Below are 24,228 nucleotides of genomic sequence, written 5' to 3'. Positions count from 1 at the left end.
GAGAACTTAGTCTTAAGTGGAGGAACTCCACTATCTCCCATTTGGGATGGATCACTCTTTTCCTGAACTTTCATGAGGCCAGCTACAAACACAGGTGAAGGGACATGTTTCTAGCTAGAGTTCTGAGAAGGGAATGAAAGAATACCGGGCAGGACGGGGAATGTTCTGGGACTCTGAGGTAACTGGTGTTAGGAAGAGGCATCTTGCTGCCCTTACTTAAGACCTGATACCCTTAGGGCAAGCATGACTTGGCGGAGAATCATCTTTGGGTCACTTTTTAATATGGTGTAACTCCTATTAAAAAAAAAAGTCCTTTACTTATGATGGGCTTATGAATGATTGTTCTCCCCCTGTTTATACTTTCTGAGTTGGAGTTGTTATTAAATACCAGGATAAATAGGATACTGTCCTTTTCCATCCTGGAGTGTGCCATCTTTGGTGGAGATAAGACACAAGAAATACATACCCGTGCAAAGAATAGGATTAGAAAAAGTGTTGAGTGCAGATAAAGGAGAGAACATTCTGGATTGGGGAAAGAAGTGATAGAATGTGAATTGTGTCTTGAAGAGTGGAGAGTATGTGAACAGAAAAGAGGCCACTTTATTGGAGGGGCTACATAGCAGAAAGAGGTTAGATGGAGGAATGGACAGGACTGTTCTTTAGAGTGGAACACTTAGCCACTAAACAGCCTTTGTTATGTAAAATATTTTAGCCAAATTCGGGAGCCTCTCTCTCTTAGCTTCACTGACCTAAATCTGACTCTTTCCCCCTCTCACTCCGTGTAGCACTGCACATTCCCGCTGCTACTCAGAATTGCACATATAAGAAGGATAGCAATCATAATTCAGCACATGCAATATGCAGCCTTGGGCCCTGTGGCTTTCTCCTCGGTTCATATCTGAAATCTCTGTTAGAGTTCCCGTCAAGGCCCAGTGTCTTGTCATAGCTCAGATTTGGAGGCTCTAGAAGATGACATTTTAACTGCCTCCCAAAGTGAATTTGATGTACCCCGTGTAGCCTGTATTTTAAGTCAAAAATGTGTACAAGTACATAGGTTCAAGGTGTTGTCACAGAAACTCAAAACAGCAGTGGATTAAACAAAATAGAAGTTTTTCTCTGTGTCATGAAATAGGCTGGGTGTCACAGGCCAGGACTAGTATGGTAGATCCGTGGGACCCACCCTCCTTCAATCTTGCGGCTCTGCTGTCTTGAAGGTGTTGCCTTTGCCCATCTGGCTGCAGGGGCCCCCATCACTACAACCGCATTGCTGCCAGTGGGCACAGGAAAAAGATTGAGCAAAGCGTTTTTTTCCCTTTAAACAGTCTGGAAATTGCACACTTCACTGCTACTCACAATCCACTGATTAGATTTTCCATGCTTACTGCAAGAAGGGCAAAATATGTAGACTTTATATTGGGAGGCATGTGGCCGGCTAAAAATGGGCGGTTCTGTTACCTTAAGAAAAGGAGTTGCAGGTAGAAATCTCTGCATGGGCCATCTCTTTGGGCGTGCAGATAACCATGTCCCACTCTTCTTCCCATCCATAAAACACATCACTCTTCCCCTGCGGCAGCAGCTCAGATTCCTTCCAACAAATATATATACTTACATAGTTATATAAGTAAAGCAGTCACCAGCCTCCTGCTGGTGGGGAGTGCAGACTCTTTGCCCTGACCATGGAGTAGGTCTACAGGGAGCCCTGGTTCTCCCCTCTGGGAGGGACTCTCTTATTCTCTGTCCTCAGTGCTCACTTAGTCCTGGACACTGCAGAGTAGGTTTTGAGACTTTTTAGGATCTGCATAGCTTTTGCATCCTGCTTTCTGCTGATGAAAGTTGGGGGATGTATGAAGGCAGGGGTTGCTTTTGCAGACCAAGTTTTTGGTTTGTTTCACTGTATAATTACTTCTAAAGCTTATTAGGCTTCTTCTGGCCTATTCTGATCAGTTCCATGTACTGATAACCACAGGGAAAATTCTCACATAGATAGGGTTTTAAGCCTGAAAACTTTTTTCCCAAAGATTTTATTTATTTATTTTGAGAGAGAGCAAGCAAGAGAGAGAGCTTTGGGAGAGGGGCAGAGGCTGAGAGAGAGAAAGAATCCCAAGCAGACTCCATGCTGAGTGCAGAGCCCGATGTGGGGCTTGATCTCACAACCCTGAGATCATGACCTGAGCCTAAATCAAGAGTCAGATGCTTAACCAACAGAGCCACCCAGGCGCCCCAAGCCTGAAAACTTTAGCTTTTATTTTCTGGCCTCTCTGCTCTGTCCCTCCTCTGACGTCTCCATCAATGATGTCTGCCTTGAGATAGGAAAAGCTAGGCTGAGTAAGAAAGCAGTATCCTTAATCAGATCTTTGCTGGTGGGTCAGTTTTCATTGTCTAGCGAAGAATCCCGGGAAAGAGTTGAGGCCACAGCCCTTTGTTCTGCACCTGCTGCTTCATGGAGAGCTGCCTTAGCTTGGGTACATAAAGAGTGGTCATCTCAGCTCTGCAAGGTCACAAATTACTGGACTTGGACAACATAGTTTGCAGGCCACAGTCAAAGATATTTCTCTTAGTGGAGCTTTACCTTCATTTTTGCCTGTGGACTGGCAAGTCGTTGCCTGAGCTCCTCTCTACTGTGGCGAGAAGCAGCCAACAGCCGCTCCTATTTTTAATTTCTCACATTTGCCTAGGTTTGATTGACCAGTAGTCTGCCTTCCAGGGTAGCAGTGGTAACAATTTTGCCATAGCATAAAAGGTATGCTGATGCTGCATATTTTAGTTTCTGTTCTGGTGCAGAAGATCAGATTTTATCATTAGTTAACATACAGGTTTGGCTATGAAAACGAAATCCAAAAATAAGTTACTTAAACAAAATAACAAAATAAAAGCTCATAGTAATAGAACCCTTTCTGTAATAGAGTGGGTGTGGGCAGTCCTAGGCTGGTGTGTTGGCTCTGTTGTATAAGGGATTCTGTATTTCTTTTCTTTTTTGCTCAGCCTTCCCTAGTGAGTTGCCCTTATCTGCATGATCCAAGGTGGCTGCCTACCACCATATGGTCATTCCAGGCAACAGGAAGGAAGTGGAATGAAGGCACACCTTTCTCAGATAACGTACATCATTAATTTTACTCACATCTTCTGTGCCAAAACTTAGTCTAAGGCCTCCTCTAGCAGCAAGGAGGCTGGGATATATCCATTTTATTCTGGGTGCTATGTGTCAGGCTAAACATTGGGGGTGTCAGAAAGGGATAACTGATGTTGGGGGACACTCAGCAGTCCTCACTATCCTAAACATGCTTTCCAAATCTGGTGAAAACCACGAAGCCATTTTCAAGTGATAGAGTTACAGAAGAAGACAGAAACAACTTTATATAGGGAGCTAGATTTTTGGGAGAGAACCTGACTATTCATTTATTCCAACCACCATCTTAGAAAGGAACCAAGGCACAAGCATTCCTGTTGTGGAGGGCTTTTTAAATAAACTACTTTATTGAGATATGATTCACATATCACACAATTCACCCATTTAAAGTGTACAATTTAATACCTTTTAATGTGTTCACAGAGTTGTGCAACCATCACCACAGTCTAATTTTAGAATGTTTCCATGACCTGAAATGAAGCCCTGTGTATTAGCAGTCAGTCCCTCTTGTTTCCTTATGCTTTTGGCTCTAAGCAACCACTAGTCTACCTTAGGTCTCTATAAATTTGAGTGGGTGGGTTTAACATGGCCGAGTTTCGGGTGCTAGGCAGAAGAAGTTACATTGAGCAAGGGAAGCCCCAGCAGGACGAGAAGCAAAGTCAAAGGGTTTGTGTCAAGAACAGTGGAATTAGTGTCCCATGCTTCTGTGTGTGCTATCCTGAGCACTGGAGACACAGAGATGAAGATGTCCCCTTTCTCAAGGAGCCTTTGGTTGGATGGGGAAGGACTGACACAAAAAATGAAAATCACCGCTAGGTTTTTCTCAGCAGACTTCCTCTCCAAAGCAGACCAGGCTGTCAAAAAAAAAAAAGAAAAAGGAGGAGAAATTTCTCCAGGAGAATCGCTTCTTCATTTTCATGAGTGTAAGCAATCAGATTTCTTTTTTTACAAACATATTTGAACTTATATATCCAAATTAGTATTGTACCCTGCCAAATCACCACTCTGGGAACCGTACACTTATGCCAGTGATGCGTCTAGTGCTCGGAGCATTTTGAAACTCCTCTATGGGAATTATTTTTCAGCCAGTTGGTTTATGGGTCACCTAGGAAAACCAGTCACATTATTTTATAGTCATGCCTCATTTTTCACCTAAAACGATGTAACAAGATTTGATCACCCACTTTATTCATTACACATGGCTCCAGCCAATTTTTGTCTCTTTCCAAAGTTCAAATCTATTCTCAGAGGATGAAATTTGTTATGACTGAAGACTTTCAAAGGAAGTGCCCCAGACTGTTAAGACAGTTGCTGAGAAAGAGTTCCAGAAATGTTAGTGCAGTGTGAGCACTGTTTGAATAAATATGTTGCTTCCCAAGATGATTGTTTTGAAGGAGATAGCATTAATTTAAATGAAGATGCTCTGGCATAAGTGTTTAAAATGAGTTACCATATTTTGTGCCATTCAAGAACACTGCCCTGTCAAGAAAAGGTCTTCGAAGGCAGTTCATGCTGAGGGAGATTCTGGCATTCTGCTTTCCTTCTGCAAATGCCCATGGTGGCCTGGGGATACGGTTCTCTTCCACTCTGGTAGACATCTAAACATGCTTTGGTTAGGCATTTAGAAATTGTGCACCATGAGAAGGTTTGTTAAAACACAAGACAAAATGGCCCTGACCTAGGATGAGAGTCCTGTCAGCTCTAAGCCACAGAAACCAGAAACCTAGATGTTAAACTTGTGCCCACCTGACTCCAAGAGCTCGCTCATGGTCACACAGAGGCCAGAAAATGGAGCTGGGATGGCATAACTGGGTGGGGCTGGGGAAAGATCTTTTGCTTTAGTCATAAAACTATTATGTTACGCTGCCTCATGGGGACTCTGAGAAATGCATTCTGTGGAGCAGAATGAAATGAAGTATGTTTAAAAATGAAGCAAACGGGAAATAAGTGTAGGAAACTCAAATGGAATTGGGAGTAAGGTTGGCACTTGTTACAAAAGCCAGACTGCTTCTCTGAACTGGGCCACGCAGTTGGCGCCAAGCCCTGTGTAGTCAAATCCATGAGAAAAACACGATCCCACAGTTCGCCATAGCCAGTTCCCCCATGTGTAGATTTGGTATAAGAAGAGTAATAATGTCTGCCTTGAAATGTTCATGTGAGGATGAAGCAAAATTTGTGAAGTGCTCACATAGTGCTTGATGTTATCTTTAGTAAATGGAAGATTTGGGTGATTCTAATGATTATTATGGTTCTTCCAAACGCCGAGGCCATTGGAGGGCAGAGGAGAGGTCTTCTGTGTCTGCCACCATGCCCACCACATAGATGTCTTATTCTGTCTGTAGCCATACATTATTCCCTGAATTCAGTCTGTGAGGCAGAGGTTCACAGGCTCATTGATTTGAGGCTTTTACCTTGTTGGGAGTTCTGAGGCAGCAGTGGGTAGTCGAAGATGGCTGTTTTAGGGCGGATCTGTGGAGCGGTTACCTGGCCCAGGCTAACATCATGCTGCTGACGGGAAGCTGCAAGGAGTGTATGCTGGCATTGCTGTAAGCCTCCTGGACTGCCCGGATTTATTCATTCACCAAGCCTTGTTGAGCAGTCTGCATGTGCAGGCACTGTGTCAGTTGGCTGGGGGTGCCGGGGTGAGTAAGACAAAGTCTTTGTTCTCAGGATGCTCATGCTAGTCGAGGAGCATCCATAGGTAGTTCACAAAAATATGGTGCAAATGCTAGTGTGTTTCCTAGGGTTGCTGACAGATGACTATAAACTAGGTGGCTTAAAAGAACAGAAATTTATTTTTTCACAATTCTGGAGGCCCAAAGTGTGAAATCAAAGTGTTGGCTGGTCTGTGCTTCCTCTGAAGGCTCCAGGGGAGAGTGCTTCCTTCCTCTTTCAGCATTTGGTGGCTCCAAGTGTCCTACGTGTGTGTGGCTGCATCACCCCAGTCTCTGCCCCTGCCTTCACATGTGTCTGTCTTCTCTTCTTCCGTCTGTTTTAAGGATACTTGTTGTTGGATTTAGGGCCCACCCAGATAATCCATGATGGTTTCAGCTCGAGATCCTTAATTAATCTGCAAGGCTGCATTCACAGGCTCTGGGTGGACATACCTTTGCAGGGAGATGGTGGCAGTGGTTACCATTCAACCCACTTGAGCTGTCTGAGAGAAGTTCAGGGAATCGTGGAACACACAGGAGAGCAGCCAGCCTGGCCTTGAGCGGGGGAGGGGAGAATGAGGATGTCGTCTCTGCTGAGGGAGACCTCAGCTGAGAGTGAACTAAGGGTGGAGGCAGGGAGCAGTCGCTGGTTTAATGCATGTGGCTAATACTTTTGTTGTTCTATTTAAAAGTCTGGGAATAATTGTTGAGAAGATTCCAGAACTCCATAATCCACAGTGCTTCTCTAGACTTCTGACGTAATGCCAGATGGAAGACAGGCCACATGGTGGCTCCCTGAATCTTACCAAACGACTTCAGTGCCTAGTGATGGGTTGGAATTGAAGATTTTGGTGCAAATCTCAGTGGTACAACTTACTGTACAATATCATGGAGCCTGCTGAACTGACGTAAAGCTCAGTTTTCTCATTTGTAAAGTGGGATTAATTCTAATACCAGTCCTATCAGCGGGTTTTATGAAGATTAAATAATGGGCACACAGAGGGTTTGGGAACTCTAAGATGCAACCCAAATGTGCGTTATGATGGTTGTTTTGAAATTCCACCCTCGCTTCAGGAAGGTCACCCCGCTGGACTGATGTACGCCTCCTACCAAAACAAATCTCCACATGGGGTTTTATCTAGCATCTCTCAAAGTCCAAACCCCAGATGTGCTAACGCATAACCAGAAAGTAAAGATATCTTGCCATTTTGAGGATCTTAGTGGGATATCAAAACGACTTGTTTTACATTAGAATATTGTGGCAGTTTAAATGCTTTTGTTGTCAGAAAGACTTGAATTTGATTCCTGGATATGCTATTTATTAGCAGTTTAACCTTGGGCAAAACTGCCTGAACTCTTTTTTTTAACTTATTTATAAAATTAAAATAATATATCATGGAGGTGTGTTTAGGAAATAGTAAGATATGTGTCGGAAGTCACCTAGCATAATGCCTCACACATAGTCATGATAAGCACGTTGCTAGTGGGAATTTTGATGGGAAATAGAGACACTTTAAACTTCTCTTTGCTAAGGGTCTCCCAGCCTGCTCCCACCTTCTCAGTTTTACTTCTCAGCTTTGTCAGTGACCTATCAAGATGCTCCACACCCATTGGTCTGTAAATTTCAGAACAGAAACGTCTTTCTTACAAAGCGTAAGTGTTTCATGCCCGGAGCCTGTGTGTGTGTTGGTGGGGGCGGGGGGTGGGGACCAGTTCTATATAACTTGAGGCTTTCAGTAATACATCATCAGCCTGATACTTAGTTATCTCATCTCAAAAGAACACAGCAACCAGCCCAAGTAACCCAAAGAATCCAAAATAACCCAAATAACCCCAAATAAGCAAAACTGTCCCGAGTAGCTGAAGTGCTAATCTTGGTGTTTGGTGTTTGCACACCAGGTCTCCCCCTTAGGGTTTTATTTTTTATTTTATTTTTAAAGGTTTTATTTATTTACTTGACAGAGAGAGAGAGAGCGCATAAGCAGGGGGAGCGACAGGCAGAGGGAGAGGGAGAAGCAGGCTCTCCGCTGATCAGGGAGCCTGATGTGGGGCTTGATCCCAGGACCCTGAGATCATGACCTGAGCCGAAGGCAGATGCTTAACTGACTGAGCCACCCAGGCCACCCCCCCCCCCAACCTTAGGGTTTTAGCATAGCGGTTCTAGTAAATGGTTGGATCTGCTTGCTCCAGCAACTTCTCCTGAATAATATTTGAGGGGGTGCTTTCCGTCCCTCAGACATCTGCCGAGTACCCTGTCGTTGCTCACTATTGTGCTGTGTATTTGGGGTATGCACAAGCACATCGAGACAGTCTCAGCACCCTGTGGAGCTCATTGTCCAGTGGGCATTACAATAGAGCGTGACAGGTGCCTCCTCTAGGGTGCCATTGGGAGCCCTGTGGAGGGGGGCTTGGGGAGGCGGTCAGGGGAAGCTTCCAGGGCAGAAGTGTTCGAGTCAGGTCTTGAAGGATGATGAAAAGAAAGCCGGGAAAAAGTGGAGACATTCTACATAGAGGGAGTGTGGGAAAAACAAGGAGGCCATTGTGGAAAGTAAGCCCACAGGCTGAGACTTTAAAATAGAAGTCTTCATAACTCCTGTTCTGCAGGAAGGGAGGAGGCGGCCAGGTAGCCAGTGGTGAGTTACCACCACATGGGTCCTTAACCCCTAGGTAGCCAGTGGTGAGTTACCACCACACGGGTCCTTAACCCCTAGGTAGCCAGTGGTGAGTTACCACCACACGGGTCCTTAACCCCTAGGTAGCCAGTGGTGAGTTACCACCACACAGGTCCTTAACCCCTAGGTAGCCAGTGGTGAGTTACCACCACACGGGTCCTTAACCCCTGATGCTTGCTGCTACACACAGCCTCAGACGCAGCCTCAGAACTGTCTTGGGACTCCGGTAGGAATGGAGAATCACAGATGGAGACTTAGGTTAGCAAAGCTAAAAAGCTATTTATTTATTTATTTTTCATGACAAAAGCTTTATTTATTTATTTATTTATTTATTTTTTATTATGTTATGTTAATCACCATACATTACATCATTAGTTTTTGATGTAGTGTTCCATGATTCATTGTTTGTGCATAACACCCAGTGCTCCAGGCAGTACGTGCCCTCCTTAATACCCATCACCAGGCTAACCCATCCCCCCCATCCCCCTCCTAAAAAGCTATTTATAGGGAGGACTGGGCCAAGAGGTTTGGTCAATAACGCATCAGAGCTCTGTTTGCTGACTGTCTTTAACCAGCAGAATATATGGCCTACAGTGGTCTGTATGTGACTGGCTGTTGTCATCAGGGCAGGTCTTTTCCCTTGGCTTGGTTGATCTAAATCCATATTGTAGAGTGTAGGACGCACAGTCCACTCAGTTAAAGCACACATTTAAAGACACAAAAATTTACAAAAAAAAAAAAAAAATTAGACATGCAATGTAGCTGTGCTGCTTCCTATAGCTCTCACCCTAATATTAGTAGAAGGGCTGGGATGCAGGGTGGGCCTCTTTTTCTCCTGTTAGCTTTAGTCTCTCTCTCTCCCCGACTGTCTCTCACCTCTTTTCTCCCCAACACTGAAGTTTGCTTCCGGGAATGAGCACCTCTCCATCTCTCTGCCTGCAATGATACAGGGCTCCTCTTGGAAGCAGCCCAAGCATTGGGCCTCAACCACACAGCCTAACCAGCTCTACTCCCTTCACTATTGCAGTTTCTAGCTCTGTTCCTGATTGTTATTGCACAAGTCTGTGTGCTGTAGAAATTACCTAAAATGCCAGTACTCAGGCAGAGTGTGCTCTATTGTGGATGCCTTATGGTTTGGGAAGTCATCTGATGCTGGGAGTAATTTTATAGTTGAGTTTGGTCTCAGGACAGGAGACCCACTGGGCAACTGTCTGGAAAAGCTCACCTCTGTCCTCAGAAACTCTAGTCACAGAGGTCATAGAATGCTCTTACTTCAAAAGTGCAACCATCAAATATTTAGTGACTGTCCACTCTTCTTCATTCCAGGTACCAAAGTTACAAAATGTGTTTTCTCCTCTTCACTGAGCGAGGGAGGAGGCTTGTTTGTATATACCAAGCCATGGCGCATACTGTGTTATTTGGTGATAAGAACCAAGCACTCTGGGGCAAAGGAAAGGTACCTGAGGGAGAGGTCTATCAAAGGGCCTCTCCCTCAGACCAGCCACCCTGTTGCAGAGGGATCAGCTGTCCCTGGAGCTGGGCTTGCCTTTTTTTTAAAAAATTGTATTTATTTATATTAAAAATTTCAATATTAGTTTCATAGGGCTGCTATAACAAAATACAACAAACCGTGTGGCTTAAAACAACAGAAATTTATTTTCTCACAGTTCTAGAGGCTTACAAGTCCAAAATCAAGGCATCAGCAAGGCCATGCTCCCTCTGAAGGCTCCAGGGAATCCTCCCCTGCCTCTTCTAGCTCTGGTGGTGGCCATAGTCACCGTGAGCAGAGCTCCTGTCTCTGCCTCTGGCCTCACTGGCTTTTCTTCCCCCTCTGTCTCTGTCCCCGAATCTCCCACTCTTTATATAAAGACACCAGTCATTGGATTTAGGACCTACTCTAATCTAGTATGACCTCATCTTAATTTTATCACATCTGCAGAGACTCTTTTTTCAAATAAGGTCATATTCACAGGCATCTGGGGTCAGGAATTCAACATAATTTTTTTTTTTTGGGTGGAGTTTTCAACCCACAACCTGTGCTCTGTCCACCAAATGCAGGTGGGTTGTGCAGGCCACCAAAGCTCATATACTTTAAGATCTCATTTAATCTTTTCAACAACTCTGAAGACACTGGTATTTAGACCCCTGTTTCACAGTTAAGGAAGTAGAAGGTGAGTGATTTGCCTAAGATCACTAAGATACTAAAAATTTATCTAGAGTTGGGATCAAACCCAGATTTCCACTGTGCTTCATTCCTCAAGGTAGACCTTTTTTTTTTTTTTTTTTAAGATTTTACTTATTTATTTTATAAAGAGAGAGGGGGAGAGAGAGAGAGCATGCACAAGTTGGGGGGCGGGGAGAGGCAGAGGGAGAGGGGAGAGGAGGGGAGAGAATCTCAAGGAAACTCTCCACTGAGTGCAGAGCCGGATCCCATGGCCCTGGGAGCATAAGCTGAAATCAAGAGGTGGTTGCCTAACCGACCGAGCCACCCAGGTGCCCCAAGGTAGACTTTTTTTTTTTAAGATTTTATTTATTTATTTGAGAGAGAAGCACAAGTGGGGGGTGGGTAGAGGGAGAGGGAGAAGCAGGCTCCCCGCTGAGCAGGGAGCCTGTTGTGGGGCTCCATCCCAGGACTCCGGGATCATGACCCAAGGCGAAGGCAGACGCTCAACCTACTGAGCCACCCAGGCTCCCCATAGATTACTGTTTTAAAAGCTGTTGTTGATTATTTGCTGCTTACAGCATGATGGTTGAGTGTGGGCTCTGGAGCCAGATTGCCACAGTTCCCCAGCTGTTTGGCCTTGGAGAGATGATAAATCTGCATCATCTGTATCCCGAGGTGTCCTGTCCCTAACACGGGGCTGAGAATGATAGCATTGATCTTACAGTGCTGTTGTGAAGGTCTAAGGAGTTACTGCTTATAAAGCCCTTGGAACACTGCCCAACACACTGCCCTCCTGTGGTTATTTCCTGCGTACAACAACCTTTCAAGCAGGTGTCATTGTCTCTATTTTACAAATAAGAGAATTGAGGCCAGAAAGGCCATGCACAGCCAGAGGCAGCAAAGGCAGGATTCAGACCCAGGCCCTATCTGACTCCCAAGCCCTCTGGTTAGAGCAGGGGCGGTAGAGTCCCTTTCCCCAGCCTGTTGCCTGGCCCATTGTACCTCTCACCACCCAGCCCCACCTATAGCATTGATTATTTCCTGCCTGGTGTAACCTGCTCTAGAGATCAGAGGCTGGGTTAGAAGGATGTGATCAGTCCTTATCAACATGTCTTTCTGATTTTGGTAGTTTGGATAATATTTATTGATTGCTACTCAATGATTTGGCATTGTGATAAGCACTTTACATGCCTTTTCTCATATACTTTCAGAATTTTTAAAGGAAGCTTTACTATCCCCATTTCATAGAAACTTAGGCTCACAAAGATTCCACAGAAAAAGACATCCCCCATTTGTGGCCACCTTCACTCACTTCCTTTACAGCTGGACATCCTAGTTTGGCCAGGCCATGCAGTTGGAAAAATCCTTAATAATGAGACAGAGAACGACCTCACCATACCTTTCCTTTTCTTAAAAGCCCAGAAATCCCTTCATGTTTTAATTATGTGATAGAGGGCCAACCACTGTCTGCCACAGAACTCCAGGGGGCATGATTCCCATTCTGTCTGAGGTGAATGCGGCCCCCTCAAGTTGTGTGAAGCCGATAGGGCCACACAACTTGTGAGGTCGTGAGAAACCGTGCGTGTTTTTCCATTTTCCGCCACAAGAGGGAAACATACAACCACAAGTGAGCAAGCAATTCTTTAGACCCACTTTTAAATACTTACTTTTTATTTATTTATTTATTTATTTTTTTTAACCAAGGGGTTTTCATACATAGTTTCTGGTAATAGTCAGAATATGGGAAAATATTCTGTTAGCGCCAAATGAGTATTCTTTTTTTTTTTCTGAGTTTAATAGTAGATTTTTTTTTTAATTTTATTATGTTAGTCACCATACAGTACATCATTAGTTTTTGATGTGATGATCCACGATCCATTGTTTTCATATAACACCCAGTGCTCCATGAATACATGCCCTCCTTAGTACCCATCACTGGGCTAACCCAACTCCCCTCTCCCCTCCCCTCTAAAGCCCTGTTTGTTTCTCAGAGTCCATAGTCTCTCATGGTTCATCTCTCCCTCTGATTTCCCTCCCTTCATTTTTCTTAAGGGAGTTAAATGAAAATTGTCTTGAAGATGTTCCAAAAAGGAAATAAAAGATACATATAAAAATTCTATATGAAACATGTAAATTGCCATTTTTACAGGTCAAAATGGTTGAATATTGGTAATTTATAATAAAACAGGAGCCCTCGTCACAAGTGCAGTATGTAGGAAAAGGCCTTCTAAGCCCTGTGCCTCTTCAAAGATTGTTTTTAGATTTAGCCACATGAACTAAGAATGGCATTTTGGAGGTGGGGAATGCCTTCCTTACCTTCTCTCTCACCTCTGGGAGCTCATAACTCCCTCTTGAGTTCCCAGATTAGCACTTCTTACTCCATTTTTTTTTTTTTTTTTTTTTTTTTTAACAATTCGTTGACTTACCTATCTCTCTCTTTAGACCAAAAGTTTCTTGACAGCTTGAGTCTGTCCTCTTCCCGTGGTACACAGCATTTGGTGAAATGAATGCAGCAAGTCAGTTTATGTAGTAACTGCTGGATACATGGGTGGATAAACAGATGGACAACAGGCTGACAGATGCTAAAGGATGTACACGCTCTGATGCCACTGTTTTGTTTTTAATTTCAAAATATGCTCCAGGAATCTTTTTGAGCCTGAGATTCTGCACAGCTCTGAGCCATCGAGCCCTTGGAAATCTTCAGACTTTGTACCTTCTTTATAGTTTAATGTAATTTCTCTTTTTCTTTAAAGGACATTTCCTAATTCTGTTAAAACATATATACCCATAGATTGGTATGATACACAGCAACATAGTTTCAGATTGATTCGGGGCCATAATAAAAGCTAAGGCTTATGTAGGGCTCACAAGACACTAGAACCAGCTATGCTAAGTTCTTTACATTTATTAACTCATCGTTATACAACAAACCATGCAATATATATTATTTTCTTTCTTTCTTTAACTCTCTTTAAAGGATGCATTGTTTAAATTGAGGTATAATTGACATGTAACATCATATTACTTTAGGTGTACAGCATAATGATTTGATATTTGTGTATATGCAAAATGATCACAATAAGTCTAAATAGGTATTATTTTCAGTCCCCATTTTAAAGATGAGAAAGTGGGGGCACCAAGAAGTTAGGTATTTTGCCCCGGGTCACCCAACTAGTAAATGGTACTCTGCCTGTCTCCTTGCTATTGATTGAGGTTGCTCAAAAGGAGAAAGAGAGAGACTTTCTTCTCTTCCTCTTCTTGCCTGGATGGGTCAGCAGGTAGAGCTTGGCTCAGAGCCAGCAAATGGGAGCCGTGCACCACCGAGCCCAGCTCAGCACTGTGAAGAGCTGCAGGTGGTTGCAAGTGATAGGAAGCTAGTCTGACTACAGTGAGTTGCCAAGAGGACTGCTCCATAAGGTTGCAGAGGTGTCTCCTGAAAGCCAAGGGTGGAGTGGACAGCTGGGCCTCACACAAGCCTGAGATGGGAGGAACCTCGGCAGCCACTCTCTATCTACCCCGTCTGTTTATCTCAGCTTTGTTTTCCTCTCTCTGCTGACTCAATTGTCAGAGTAAGTTGGGGGGGTTCGTGTTGTGTGTGTGTGTGTGTGTGTGCGCATGTGATCTTAGTTCTAAACTCATTTACTCAAACTCCTATGAATACAAATTTAGAAATCAAATAAACTGATTTAGTTCTAAAATTCTTTGTCTAACAAGCAAATCTTGAAAGTATTCAAGTTGTTCTCATATAATCTCATTATGATAACAGCAGACACTTTTGTAGGGCATCCTATACCAGCTCTGGTTTTAGAACTTGCTGTGTATTACCTCATGCAACCATGCCTGCAGACAACGTGTGAGCTAGGGGGTCTGTTACTCTCCCTATTTTTTACAGATGAGGCCACGATGCGCCAAGTGGTTAAATGACTTTTCCGAGTCACAGCTAGTGACTGGCAGAGCTGGGTTTCCAGCCTGTCAGTAGGGCCTTACAGTCCATTCCCTGAAACACTACAGCAAATTGTCTGCCTCTGATGATTTAAAATCCAAACTGTAAATATGGTACAAAATTTTCTTGAATGTCCCAATGTTTATAATTTTGATAAAATTCTCTTACCTCCTTAAACTTAAAATCATAAGTCCAAATAGGTTACTTGAACTACACATTAGAAATTGGGAATATAAGACTAATCTGTTAGATAAATTAATATCCCAGATTCTCCTAACATACTTAAAATATCAAATATACTTAGATTTTCTCCCAAACTTACTGCAAAATTATTAGTGCTACAAGTGTGATTTATTTTGTTATCTGTACACTATATGAGTTTGATTTACTTCATATCCATACTTCATTCTCAATCTTTCTATGTTTAAAATACCCTGTTCAAGGGGCGCCTGGGTGGTGTATTCGGTTGAGTTTCTAACTCTTGGTTTCAGCTCAGGTCATGATCTTATGGTCATGATTTCATGGTTGTGAGATTGAGCCCTGCATTGGGCTCCACACTCCACTCAGAGTCTGCTTAAGACTCTCTTTCCCTCTCTCCCCACCCCCCTCAAATAAATAAATATATCTTTTTAAAAAATGCCCTCTTCAAAAACCAGTCTCTCACCCCAAATAGTTAGGAGTGACCTTTCCAATTGAATTGGGGTGACACTGACAGCTGACTGCAGTGCATGCTGCCTGGAGAGCTGCATAGGAAACCACCCCAGTCCAGAACACAATGCCAAGAGGGAGTCTCAAGCGGCTTGCGTTCACAGACCACATTCCCTACTTCTCATGTCTACTGAATCTGCAGTCCCTACCCTCTTGAGAAGATTCATCTAACCTATTTTATGCTTGATTCTATCCTGAATAGTTTTCCAGTTCTTTCTGTACATTGGCCCACAAATCTCAGAGATGTCTAAGTGCTCCAGAGTTGTATCCTGCATAGCATACAGGTATTCTCACATAGTGTGTGGCCGTCGGTCACAATTTATGGATATTCTCATGACACGACTGTCCCTGCCCAACAGCTCCTGATTTACCTATCTTCCCAGTTCAAAGACTAACTGAATCGAATCTGTACTTTTTTGAGTCCTAATTCTAGATTCCTGGGAGGGAACATATGAGTAATGTAGCTTTGGTCAGGCATCCACCTCTGGCGATCGTGGCCTGGCATCAGGGTCCTGTAGTAGAACAGGGTCCTGTAGGAGCGAGGTCCTCCTCCTGGCTCTAGGAGTCTACTCTTGTGGGGTGGGTGGGGGACAGTTCTCAGAGAAGAGAGGGAATGAGTGGAAGACACTGTGTGGAGAAGCGGTCAGAGGAAAGAGGTTGTTTGGGTGGTGCCTTCATGCCGGAGGAAGCAATCCCAGCAGGGCTCAGAGTAGCCTCGGGACTTAAAGTTGAAGCTTGTGCAGGAGGCTGGCAGAGGAGCCGCTCTGCACAAGACCCCACTGACCAGGACCCTCAGAGCCACCCCAGCCGAGGAAGGATTCCTTTTTTGCAGCCTTGTTAATCTTTTTCCAGTCTCTCCTTCTTGAAGCTCTTTGACGCACCACTGGCAGCCAGTTAACTTTCCAAAAGCATATCAGTTTTAGATTCCTTTTCCTTAAAAATTTCCATAGCTTCTGGTGCCTACAGAATAAACTTTAGTGTGGTTCATGAGGCTTTGTAGTCTTGCCCCAGCTGTTTCTCCGGTCTCACCCCATTACTGTAACCTCTCAAGACTGATAGATCTGCGCATGCACCTCTGGGACAGAGCCGAGGCCACCACACAGTGGTGGCTCCTGTGACGTGAACTTCTTTTTTTTTTCTAAAGATTTTATTTATTTATTTGACAGAGAGATAGAGAGAGCACAAGTAGGCAGAGTGGCAGGCAGAGGGAGAAGGAGAAGCAGACTCCCTACTGAGCAGGGAGCCCGATGTGGGGCTCGATCCCAGGACCCTGAGATCATGACCTGAGCCGAAGGCAGACGCTTAACCGACTGAGCCACCCAGGCGCTCTCTGACGTGAACTTCTTAAGAACAAAGGTCAATGCCCTTTTTTCTCTCCTCCTCTGCCTCCTGAATATGAAAAAAATTCATATCTTCACATTGTTTTCTAGTTCACAAAGGCTTTCCTAGACACTTGGTGAGGTTGTCATCACAAAAACCTTATCCCATTGTAGGGATGAGGAGACTGAGGATTGAGAGGGTGAAGGGGCTACCATTTACTGATAATCTGTTAGCTGCCAGACACAGCACTACATGTTTTCACATATTACCTGATTCAGTTCCCAGGACAACCTGGAGAGCTGTCCCCATTTTACAGGCTCAGTGCAGGTAAGTAACTTGCTCAAGATTACATTTCTCATGCAGTTGAAAGTCAGATTTGAGCCCTGGTTTTATCTGGCTCCTAAACATGGGGTCGTTGCATTATCCTGCGATGCCTAGCCCAGTACTGGCATTCATGACATGCTTACCTACTGTTGGTGGGAGAAATGAATGAGTGTCTTCCCATCACTTGGGTCACATACCCCAACCACTCAGGCAGGCACCTGCAGCTGTCACAAGTGCAGGGTGTCAGGCTGGGGGTCTAATGATCCCTGCTACTTTTAGCCCAATTACTCGCTTTCTTTCTAGTGCTTACACCTGGAGACAGGGTTAGCAATCCCATCCCCCATGTCCACTACTGTGGCATAAGCCAAAGAACATGGTAGTTAGCTACTCAATAAGTATTTACTGATGGAAAGAAAGTTAGAATGAGTAAAGGATGGGTAAGTCTACAGTTTCTGTTGTGTTCTACTAGGAAGGTATCTGCAGATCAGAACGGGCGCTGGAGTCTTTGTGAGGCTGGGAGCGAAGGGGTTCATAACTCTGCCATCGTGAAATTGATTGGACCCAAGACCAGTATGAAAGTTCCTTGTCTGAAGGGAGTAATCCTTAAATCCCCCATGTGGTTTAAATGTAATTTGTGTCACTGTGAAGGAGTACCGGCAATGCAGGCAAATTGATTAGGCCAAATTGGGTTCGCTATGCTCGACAGTAACGTTTCCGAAGATGAAGTTCAACCTTTGCTGGAGAGCTAAAACAAATGAGTTTCTTAATAGCTGCCCCACTTAGTCCACGCGTCATAGGAAGCTTCATGTTCTTAATGCCCCTTCTTTTTTACCACACTTCACAGTTCATCTAACATTGCTGTTTCTGGTAATATTTTTATATGGTGTTGAGTTCTACAGTGTCCATAAAATTATGACTCAGGCTTATTTTTAGAATAGAAGCTTTTCTAGGGCAAGGGTTATATCTTTTTGCTTTAGTTTTGCATATTGACCAACACCGTGCTGGACATACGAAGTCACTGACAATGTTACTACTCTCTGTTCTGGGGTATAGAACTCTTTCCTCTGGAGGCTTAGATTCAGTGTGCACTTAAATTGCTGGGTATTCATTGACATGTGCAAGAGCCGTGAGAGAGGGAATTTTCCCCAATCCATGCCTCACTGGAGGGCTGGCTCACACACAGGGAGGGAAAAAGGTCCATGTGCACACCTAGATATTTCCATGCAAGAGGGATGCGCTGGGTTCACCCACTGGGTTAACTTAGTGACCTGATTCTACAGGTTAGACATGTATGATCTCTTGGTGCACAGTCACGACTATCCGTTTCCTTCTGCGTTAAATAATTTTGAAAATGTGAAGATGATCTACAGGGAAGGTATATTTAAAAATCTTGAAATTAAGAGGCAAATAATAATCACCCCCGAGATGGCATATCAGGTAATTGGAAGAGTACCAGCATTACCAAGTTTGCAATATTTCTTTTAAGCTACTTTGGAAAGTTATTTTTTTAAATAGGATAATCTTTTTTTTTTTTTAAGATTATTTATTTATTTGAGAGAGAGAGAGCACGAGCACAAGCAGGTGGAGGGGCAGAGGGGGAGAGAGAAACAGACTCACTGTTGAGCAGGGAGCCCCATGTGGGACTCGATCCCAGGACGCTGGGATCATGACCTAAGCTGAAGGCAGACGCTTAACCGACAGAGCCACCCAGGCACCCAGAAAGTTTTTTAACTTTTAAGAATCAGAATAGTTACATTTGGAATACTTTCTGTATCAGTTAGTTTTTAGATAGTTAGAAACTGGTGCTAGCTCCAAAAGCAGGTTTAATTCTGGAAAAGTGCAGCTTTTACAGCACTTACGGTGTAAAAAAATATTTTTAGAAACAAGTTATGGTTCACATGAAAACACACTGGTAAGCTGAGGTGTTCTAGCATGTGATGTGGCCACAGTCTTCAAGAAAAAAAAAAGTCTTTCCTATCCTTTGAAGCAAGAGCTGTTGGATCTCATGCTGTGAACAAACCCACTTTTATGCTTGTATTTTTTTATATTGAACATCTATTTTGAATTTGCATAATTATGCCTTGATTCTTCGTAACTTCTCATTTTATGAAATTGATCTGCATTAACCATAAACTAAATAAAATCAATGTGTGGGAAAAAAACCAACAAAATGTTAACTGTCTTGGTTCGAACTTCGGGAACTGAGCTTCACAGAGAGAGCGGCAGACCACCAGCAGAGAACAGGATGGAATGTGTGAGCAGAGAAGCTTCAGCTGGGGCTATTGGAGCACCCTTATGACCAAGTGCCCCTAAGTCTACCCTAGGATTGCAAGAACTTGTTAAGAAAACTACCAATTATGTGGTCGGTTGCTCTGTTATTCCCAATGAAAAGATTATTGGTTTGATATTTCATAAATCTTGATCTATTATTAAATATGTCAAGACACATATGCTGGCCTAATTTGCAAACCTATCTAGAACCAGAGAAAACTTGGCACCAGATTTAAAAAAAAAAATGAATAAAAAATGCCTTTATTGTCATTGCAAAACAGTGGGTATGTAAACTGTCAGTACGCAAGCTGACTTCATAAATTAATTTCTAAAGAATTTCATTTTTAAAAAGTAAATAAAAGCCCCAAATAAGCTATAAAACGTATTCTTTGGCCAACTGCTTTTTGGCTTACCAGACGTGGTCTTGCGAATTGTTTTAATGTTATGTCTCGAGGTCTTCCCTGCACTTGGACCAGCACCATTTGTCGTTGGAAGCAGCCCAGGCTTTGCCGCCAGAGGCTGCCTTCGGCTCTTGGGCCCGCTCACTCAGCTGGTCCTGCACAGAGCGTCCCCCTGAGCAGAGAGGGCAGTCTGCTGCTCCCAGTCCCGTTTGCTTTTGGACCTTGCTTGACAAGTTAGTAGGACAATACTCAGATTTTGTTTACCAAGGGATTATTCATGTTTCGCTTGAAAACCTGGACTCCAGTGCATCTCGGACTCTCCAAACATGTGGTGTAATTAGTCCTGGTTTACTTTTTAAGCATCCTTGACAAGTTCATCAAAACCTTGACAATGGAGTTTCTTAATCGTCAGCTTCTGCTGAACTAGATAAGGAAGACACATGCATGCATTTAAATAGATCATTAATAAAATCTCAGGGACCAGGGGCGCCTGGGTGGCTCAGTCGTTAAGCACCTGCCTTCAGCTCAGGTCACAATCCCAGGGTCCTGGGATGGAGCCCCGCGTCCGGCTCCCTGTTCTGCGGGGAGTCTGCTTCTCCCTCTCCCTCTGCCTGCCGCTCCCCCTGCTTGTGCTCTCTATTTCTCTGTCAAATAAATAAATAAAATCTTTAAAAAAAAACCTGAGAAAATGAAAACACAAAATTTAATCATATGTTCATATTATTTTCCCAGATAATAACTTGATCAGACCTTGTGCACTTAGAGAAACATACTTTTTTCCCTCCCCGTTTCGCTTACGTTTTCAAGGATTTGGTGCATCTCCATTCCCACATTTCCCTAAGTTCAAGGGAATGGCCAAGCTATTGATCACTCAGGCATGTTTGTAGGTATCTACTCTTCTAGAGCTGAATGCTGTTTTGCTAAATCCTTGATGGGCAATGAATAAATCTGTTCTGTTTGGCGACTTTCTTCCTTCCAACTGGAATGGCACATGGGAGGTAAAAAATGACTTGGGTATCAAAATGATGGTGATGTAAGGAAACCAGAGGTAACTGAGATCCCTCACTTCCATTTTAAGATTGACCTTTAACTTGCTAGATGGCATGGGACAACTGTAGCAGCAGACGGCCTTCTCAGCGGCGAGTGCCCAGAGAGGCTCTGCGTTAAGGGGTGTCGGGAGCAGTGGGAGCTACACCAGGGTGTCCTGTTCACGATGAGCCTGCTTTTGGGGACCGCACTTGCTCCATCTTTGCCTGGGCTCTGCGAGGGGAGTCTGACAGCCAGCTGGTGTTTGTGACTGAAGGCTGCCAGAATCCTTTGGAGTGATCTAACGGGGGAGATGAGGCAAAAATAATTGAAGGGTATTTGGCGTGGTTATGTGGGCAGAAGTGTCCTCACCAAAACAGCTTGGAAGATGTGCTTTGTGTGTGGGTGTGGGCGGGCATGTGGCCCTTCACTTTTCACCAGGGGTGACGACAGCAAGGACTTAACCCAGCTTCCTCGTTGAGAGTGACCAACCTCTGTTTTAGTTACTCAGATGACACTGTTGCAGCTTCAGTTCGGACAGACTATTTTGAGGACCCTTGCCTGCTCTCCGGAACCCCTTGCTGAGCCAAGTGGTGAAAATGAAAGATGAGTGATTTTGATGAATGGATTTCTGGGAAATATAGAAAAATGGAAGAAGGTCCTCTTCCTCTGTTGACCTTTGCTACTGCTCCTTACTATGACCAAAAGCTGGGAACTAGTGGATTACGGAAGAAAACTTATTGTTTTGAGGAGAAGCCATGTTATCTGGAGAATTTCATCCAGAGTCTGTTCTTTTCCATAGACCTTAAAGATCGCCAGGGAGCCTCACTGGTGGTTGGTGGAGATGGGCGGTATTTTAATAAATCGGCGATAGAAACGGTAGTGCAGATGGCGGCCGCCAATGGGGTTGGTATACGATAATTATTGTTATGTTTCTGGCTCTCCACATATGTTTCTTTCTTCACTTTGCAGAAATATACAAAAGTACAAAGATGTGTATGTTGTGTACACCTGCTACTAACATCCAGTTAGTGTTTCATTGTGACTTCAGAGAACATATATTGTGATATGACTCCTGAAATTACCTTAGTCACATTGGGATATAGGAATGTAAGTTCGGCTCCTTAAGTGTTGTACTCTGTGCCTTTTGCTTGAAAAAATACCTGTTGCTTTTTAGACATTTAAAGCACACCCCCAGCCTTAAGCGGTCTTATCTACATTCTAACCTAGTTCCAAGGGGTACCCTCTCCTATGTAAGAAGGCTCTAATGAGTAGTGGAGAGAGGAGGATTTTGTTTTCTTTCAATGGCTTCCTTGTTGAAGTTCAGTCACTTGTCAAACAGGAAAACAAAAGCCAGGGCATGCTGTTGTTTGTGGATCCTGGTAGTCATGCAGAAATGCCAGGAGGGGATTGGAAAATGTTAGGTATAAGCCTACCAAGAGGACCTGTTACAGGGGACCTGCTTATAATGACCTTGGACACAAAGAAGCCCTGTGTGCGGTGAATTTGTGCAGCAGGGTAGAGTTAATAACTCCTGTAAGACTATAATATAAGGAGGCTCTGCTAAGAGCTCTGCATTGTGAAAAACTGCATTGGCTGAATTAACCAAATCAGAAGGAATCTTGCACCAGAAGGCATTGATCTTGATAATCTAACAATTTGCACAGTCCCACTGATTTGCAGGAAGGTGGGCATTAGGACGTTGCTGTTTTTGCTCTGCAGATTCCTCTGTGGGACCAAAAATATATTTTTAGTGTTTTAGATTATACTTAGCAGTAATTTGGAGCACACAGTCCCTCAGAACTCATAAATTTTAAAAATCTGTTGTATTTCCTTTCTGGGAGTGATTCTGGTTCTGAGAACATAAAAATTTAGCATGGCAACCAAATGTGTTGGGCATTCATCGTCAGTCTATTTTAATAATACACCAAGCAGGTGTGATTGCAAAACCCAAATTAAAGACAAAAACAAAAACACACCACCACATTAAATTAAAAAATGTTTGTAGATCCTAATGTTTATAATGCGAAGTTTCCTTCCTGCCCAGTTTCAGAATCTGAATGCCTCTCATGTAAAAATTGCTGATAAAGCATTCAAATATGAAATTATTATGAAGCATACACATTTTTAAGATAAAATGTGACATGCTATAAATTTCACCTTTGAGGAGAGCTGCAAAGGGAACAGTATTAAGATGCTTTTAATCTTTAGAGAAAGAACGAAAGGAACATTATTTCTCTGCATATATCTAGATTGTTGAGTGGATCTGGTACACTGTCCCCTTAGCTGTAATATATTTGGCTTCATTTCATTTTTGTGTGGAGCTGAAGAATGTGGAAGAGGTGGTAGGAATTGTAATTCAGGCAGACCCCATAGACTTGTTCAGATTTACAATCTGAAGGTTTGCTAAATAATACATTTAAGTGACAATAATTGACTAAATATGGTAACTGCCTATTTGTTAGAGCTGTGGCAGGCCAAGCAATATTTTCAAATCTTCTCAAGGGCGTTCTTTATTTAAAATAGTGTTGCACTACATCAAAAACTAATGATGTATTGTATGGTGACTAACATAACATAATAAAATTAAATTAACTTTAAAAAAATAGTGTTGCATTTAAAGCAGTCATGCAACCAAACTGAATTACGTCAAACATTTAGTGGACCAATAAAGCACTTTAATCTGATAGAACCTATCACCTCCTAGGTGGTTTGATTCCTTCTTTTTCTAACATATCCTCAGTTCTGACGCCTGTAACATCCCTTTGATTGTGGACAGGGCTCTAGGGAGGAAATGTAAAGGAAAGATAATTTATTGCCACAGATTCTAGAAGTCATTGTTCCTTCCTCACCTCTGTCAATACCCACTCCACCCTTAAGCCGATTCTTGGAAGCCTCTTCAGCCTAGTGAGCTAAATGAAGATCATTTCATTTTTTTTCTCTTTATTACACATTTATCTGGTGCATTTATGGACTGTAGAATATAATTTGCCTTTGTTAGAAGTTTCCCTTTGTTTTTATTTGCATAGAGCTGTCTGCATTTACAGGAAATTTTTTTACATGATGCTTCTGTGAGCTAAGAAGTACAGGAAATTTTAACATACAAAAATAAGACATTAGTGGGGCCCCATTTGTAATACTGATATCTCATTTGGTCTCCAGAGCTTTAAACTTAGAGATATGTTTAGAAATAAGAATATGTGTATATGGCCAGCAGGGCAAAGAACGTGGAACTTGTTTTTTTGTGAAACATAAGAAAACACCAGGTCCTGTTTTTTAAAAGGAAAACTAAGTTTGCTCCCTGTCGTGTTTGACGATAAAATGGCGGGTAAACAGAAAGGTATCCCTCCTTGTAGTGTGAACTGTGTTATGCAAGAAGGAGTAGCAGGAGGGGGAGGGAAGGACAGGAAAGGCTGTTTGTTGGGGGTACTTTGAGTACCAGCTAGAGGGAGTTATCTGTAAGTTGGTAGACACTTGGGAGGCAGGGAAGGATTTTTCTTTTAAGAAAAAAAAAAAAATATATATATATATATATATTTTTTTTTTTTTTTGGTAAAGTATATGTAATGTAGAACTTAGTGTGTCAGCCATTTTTAAGTACACACTTGCAGTGGTATT

The 24,228-nt window shown here is 43.1% G+C and overlaps 1 protein-coding gene across 2 annotated transcripts in view; it reads left to right on the top strand.

Moving 5' to 3' along the window:
- Positions 1-24,228, top strand: part of PGM1 (phosphoglucomutase 1) — a 61,924-nt gene that overhangs the window by 5,569 nt on the left and 32,127 nt on the right. The window contains exon 1 of one of the 2 annotated variants that reach the window (XM_032427312.1): positions 20,302-21,516. The exons of the other annotated variant lie outside the window; for it this stretch is intronic. Coding sequence (XP_032283203.1) covers positions 21,217-21,516 — 300 coding nt within the window. The 5' untranslated portion in view covers positions 20,302-21,216. Of the gene's footprint in view, positions 1-20,301; positions 21,517-24,228 lie in introns of those variants that run through there. 2 annotated transcript variants of the gene reach the window in all.

This window comes from Phoca vitulina, unplaced genomic scaffold (genome assembly GCF_004348235.1).
Source record: "Phoca vitulina isolate PV1807 unplaced genomic scaffold, GSC_HSeal_1.0 scaffold2, whole genome shotgun sequence".
NCBI lineage: Eukaryota > Metazoa > Chordata > Mammalia > Carnivora > Phocidae > Phoca > Phoca vitulina.
Note: the sequence above shows the minus strand (reverse complement) of the source record. Positions and strands in the feature narration are given on the sequence as shown.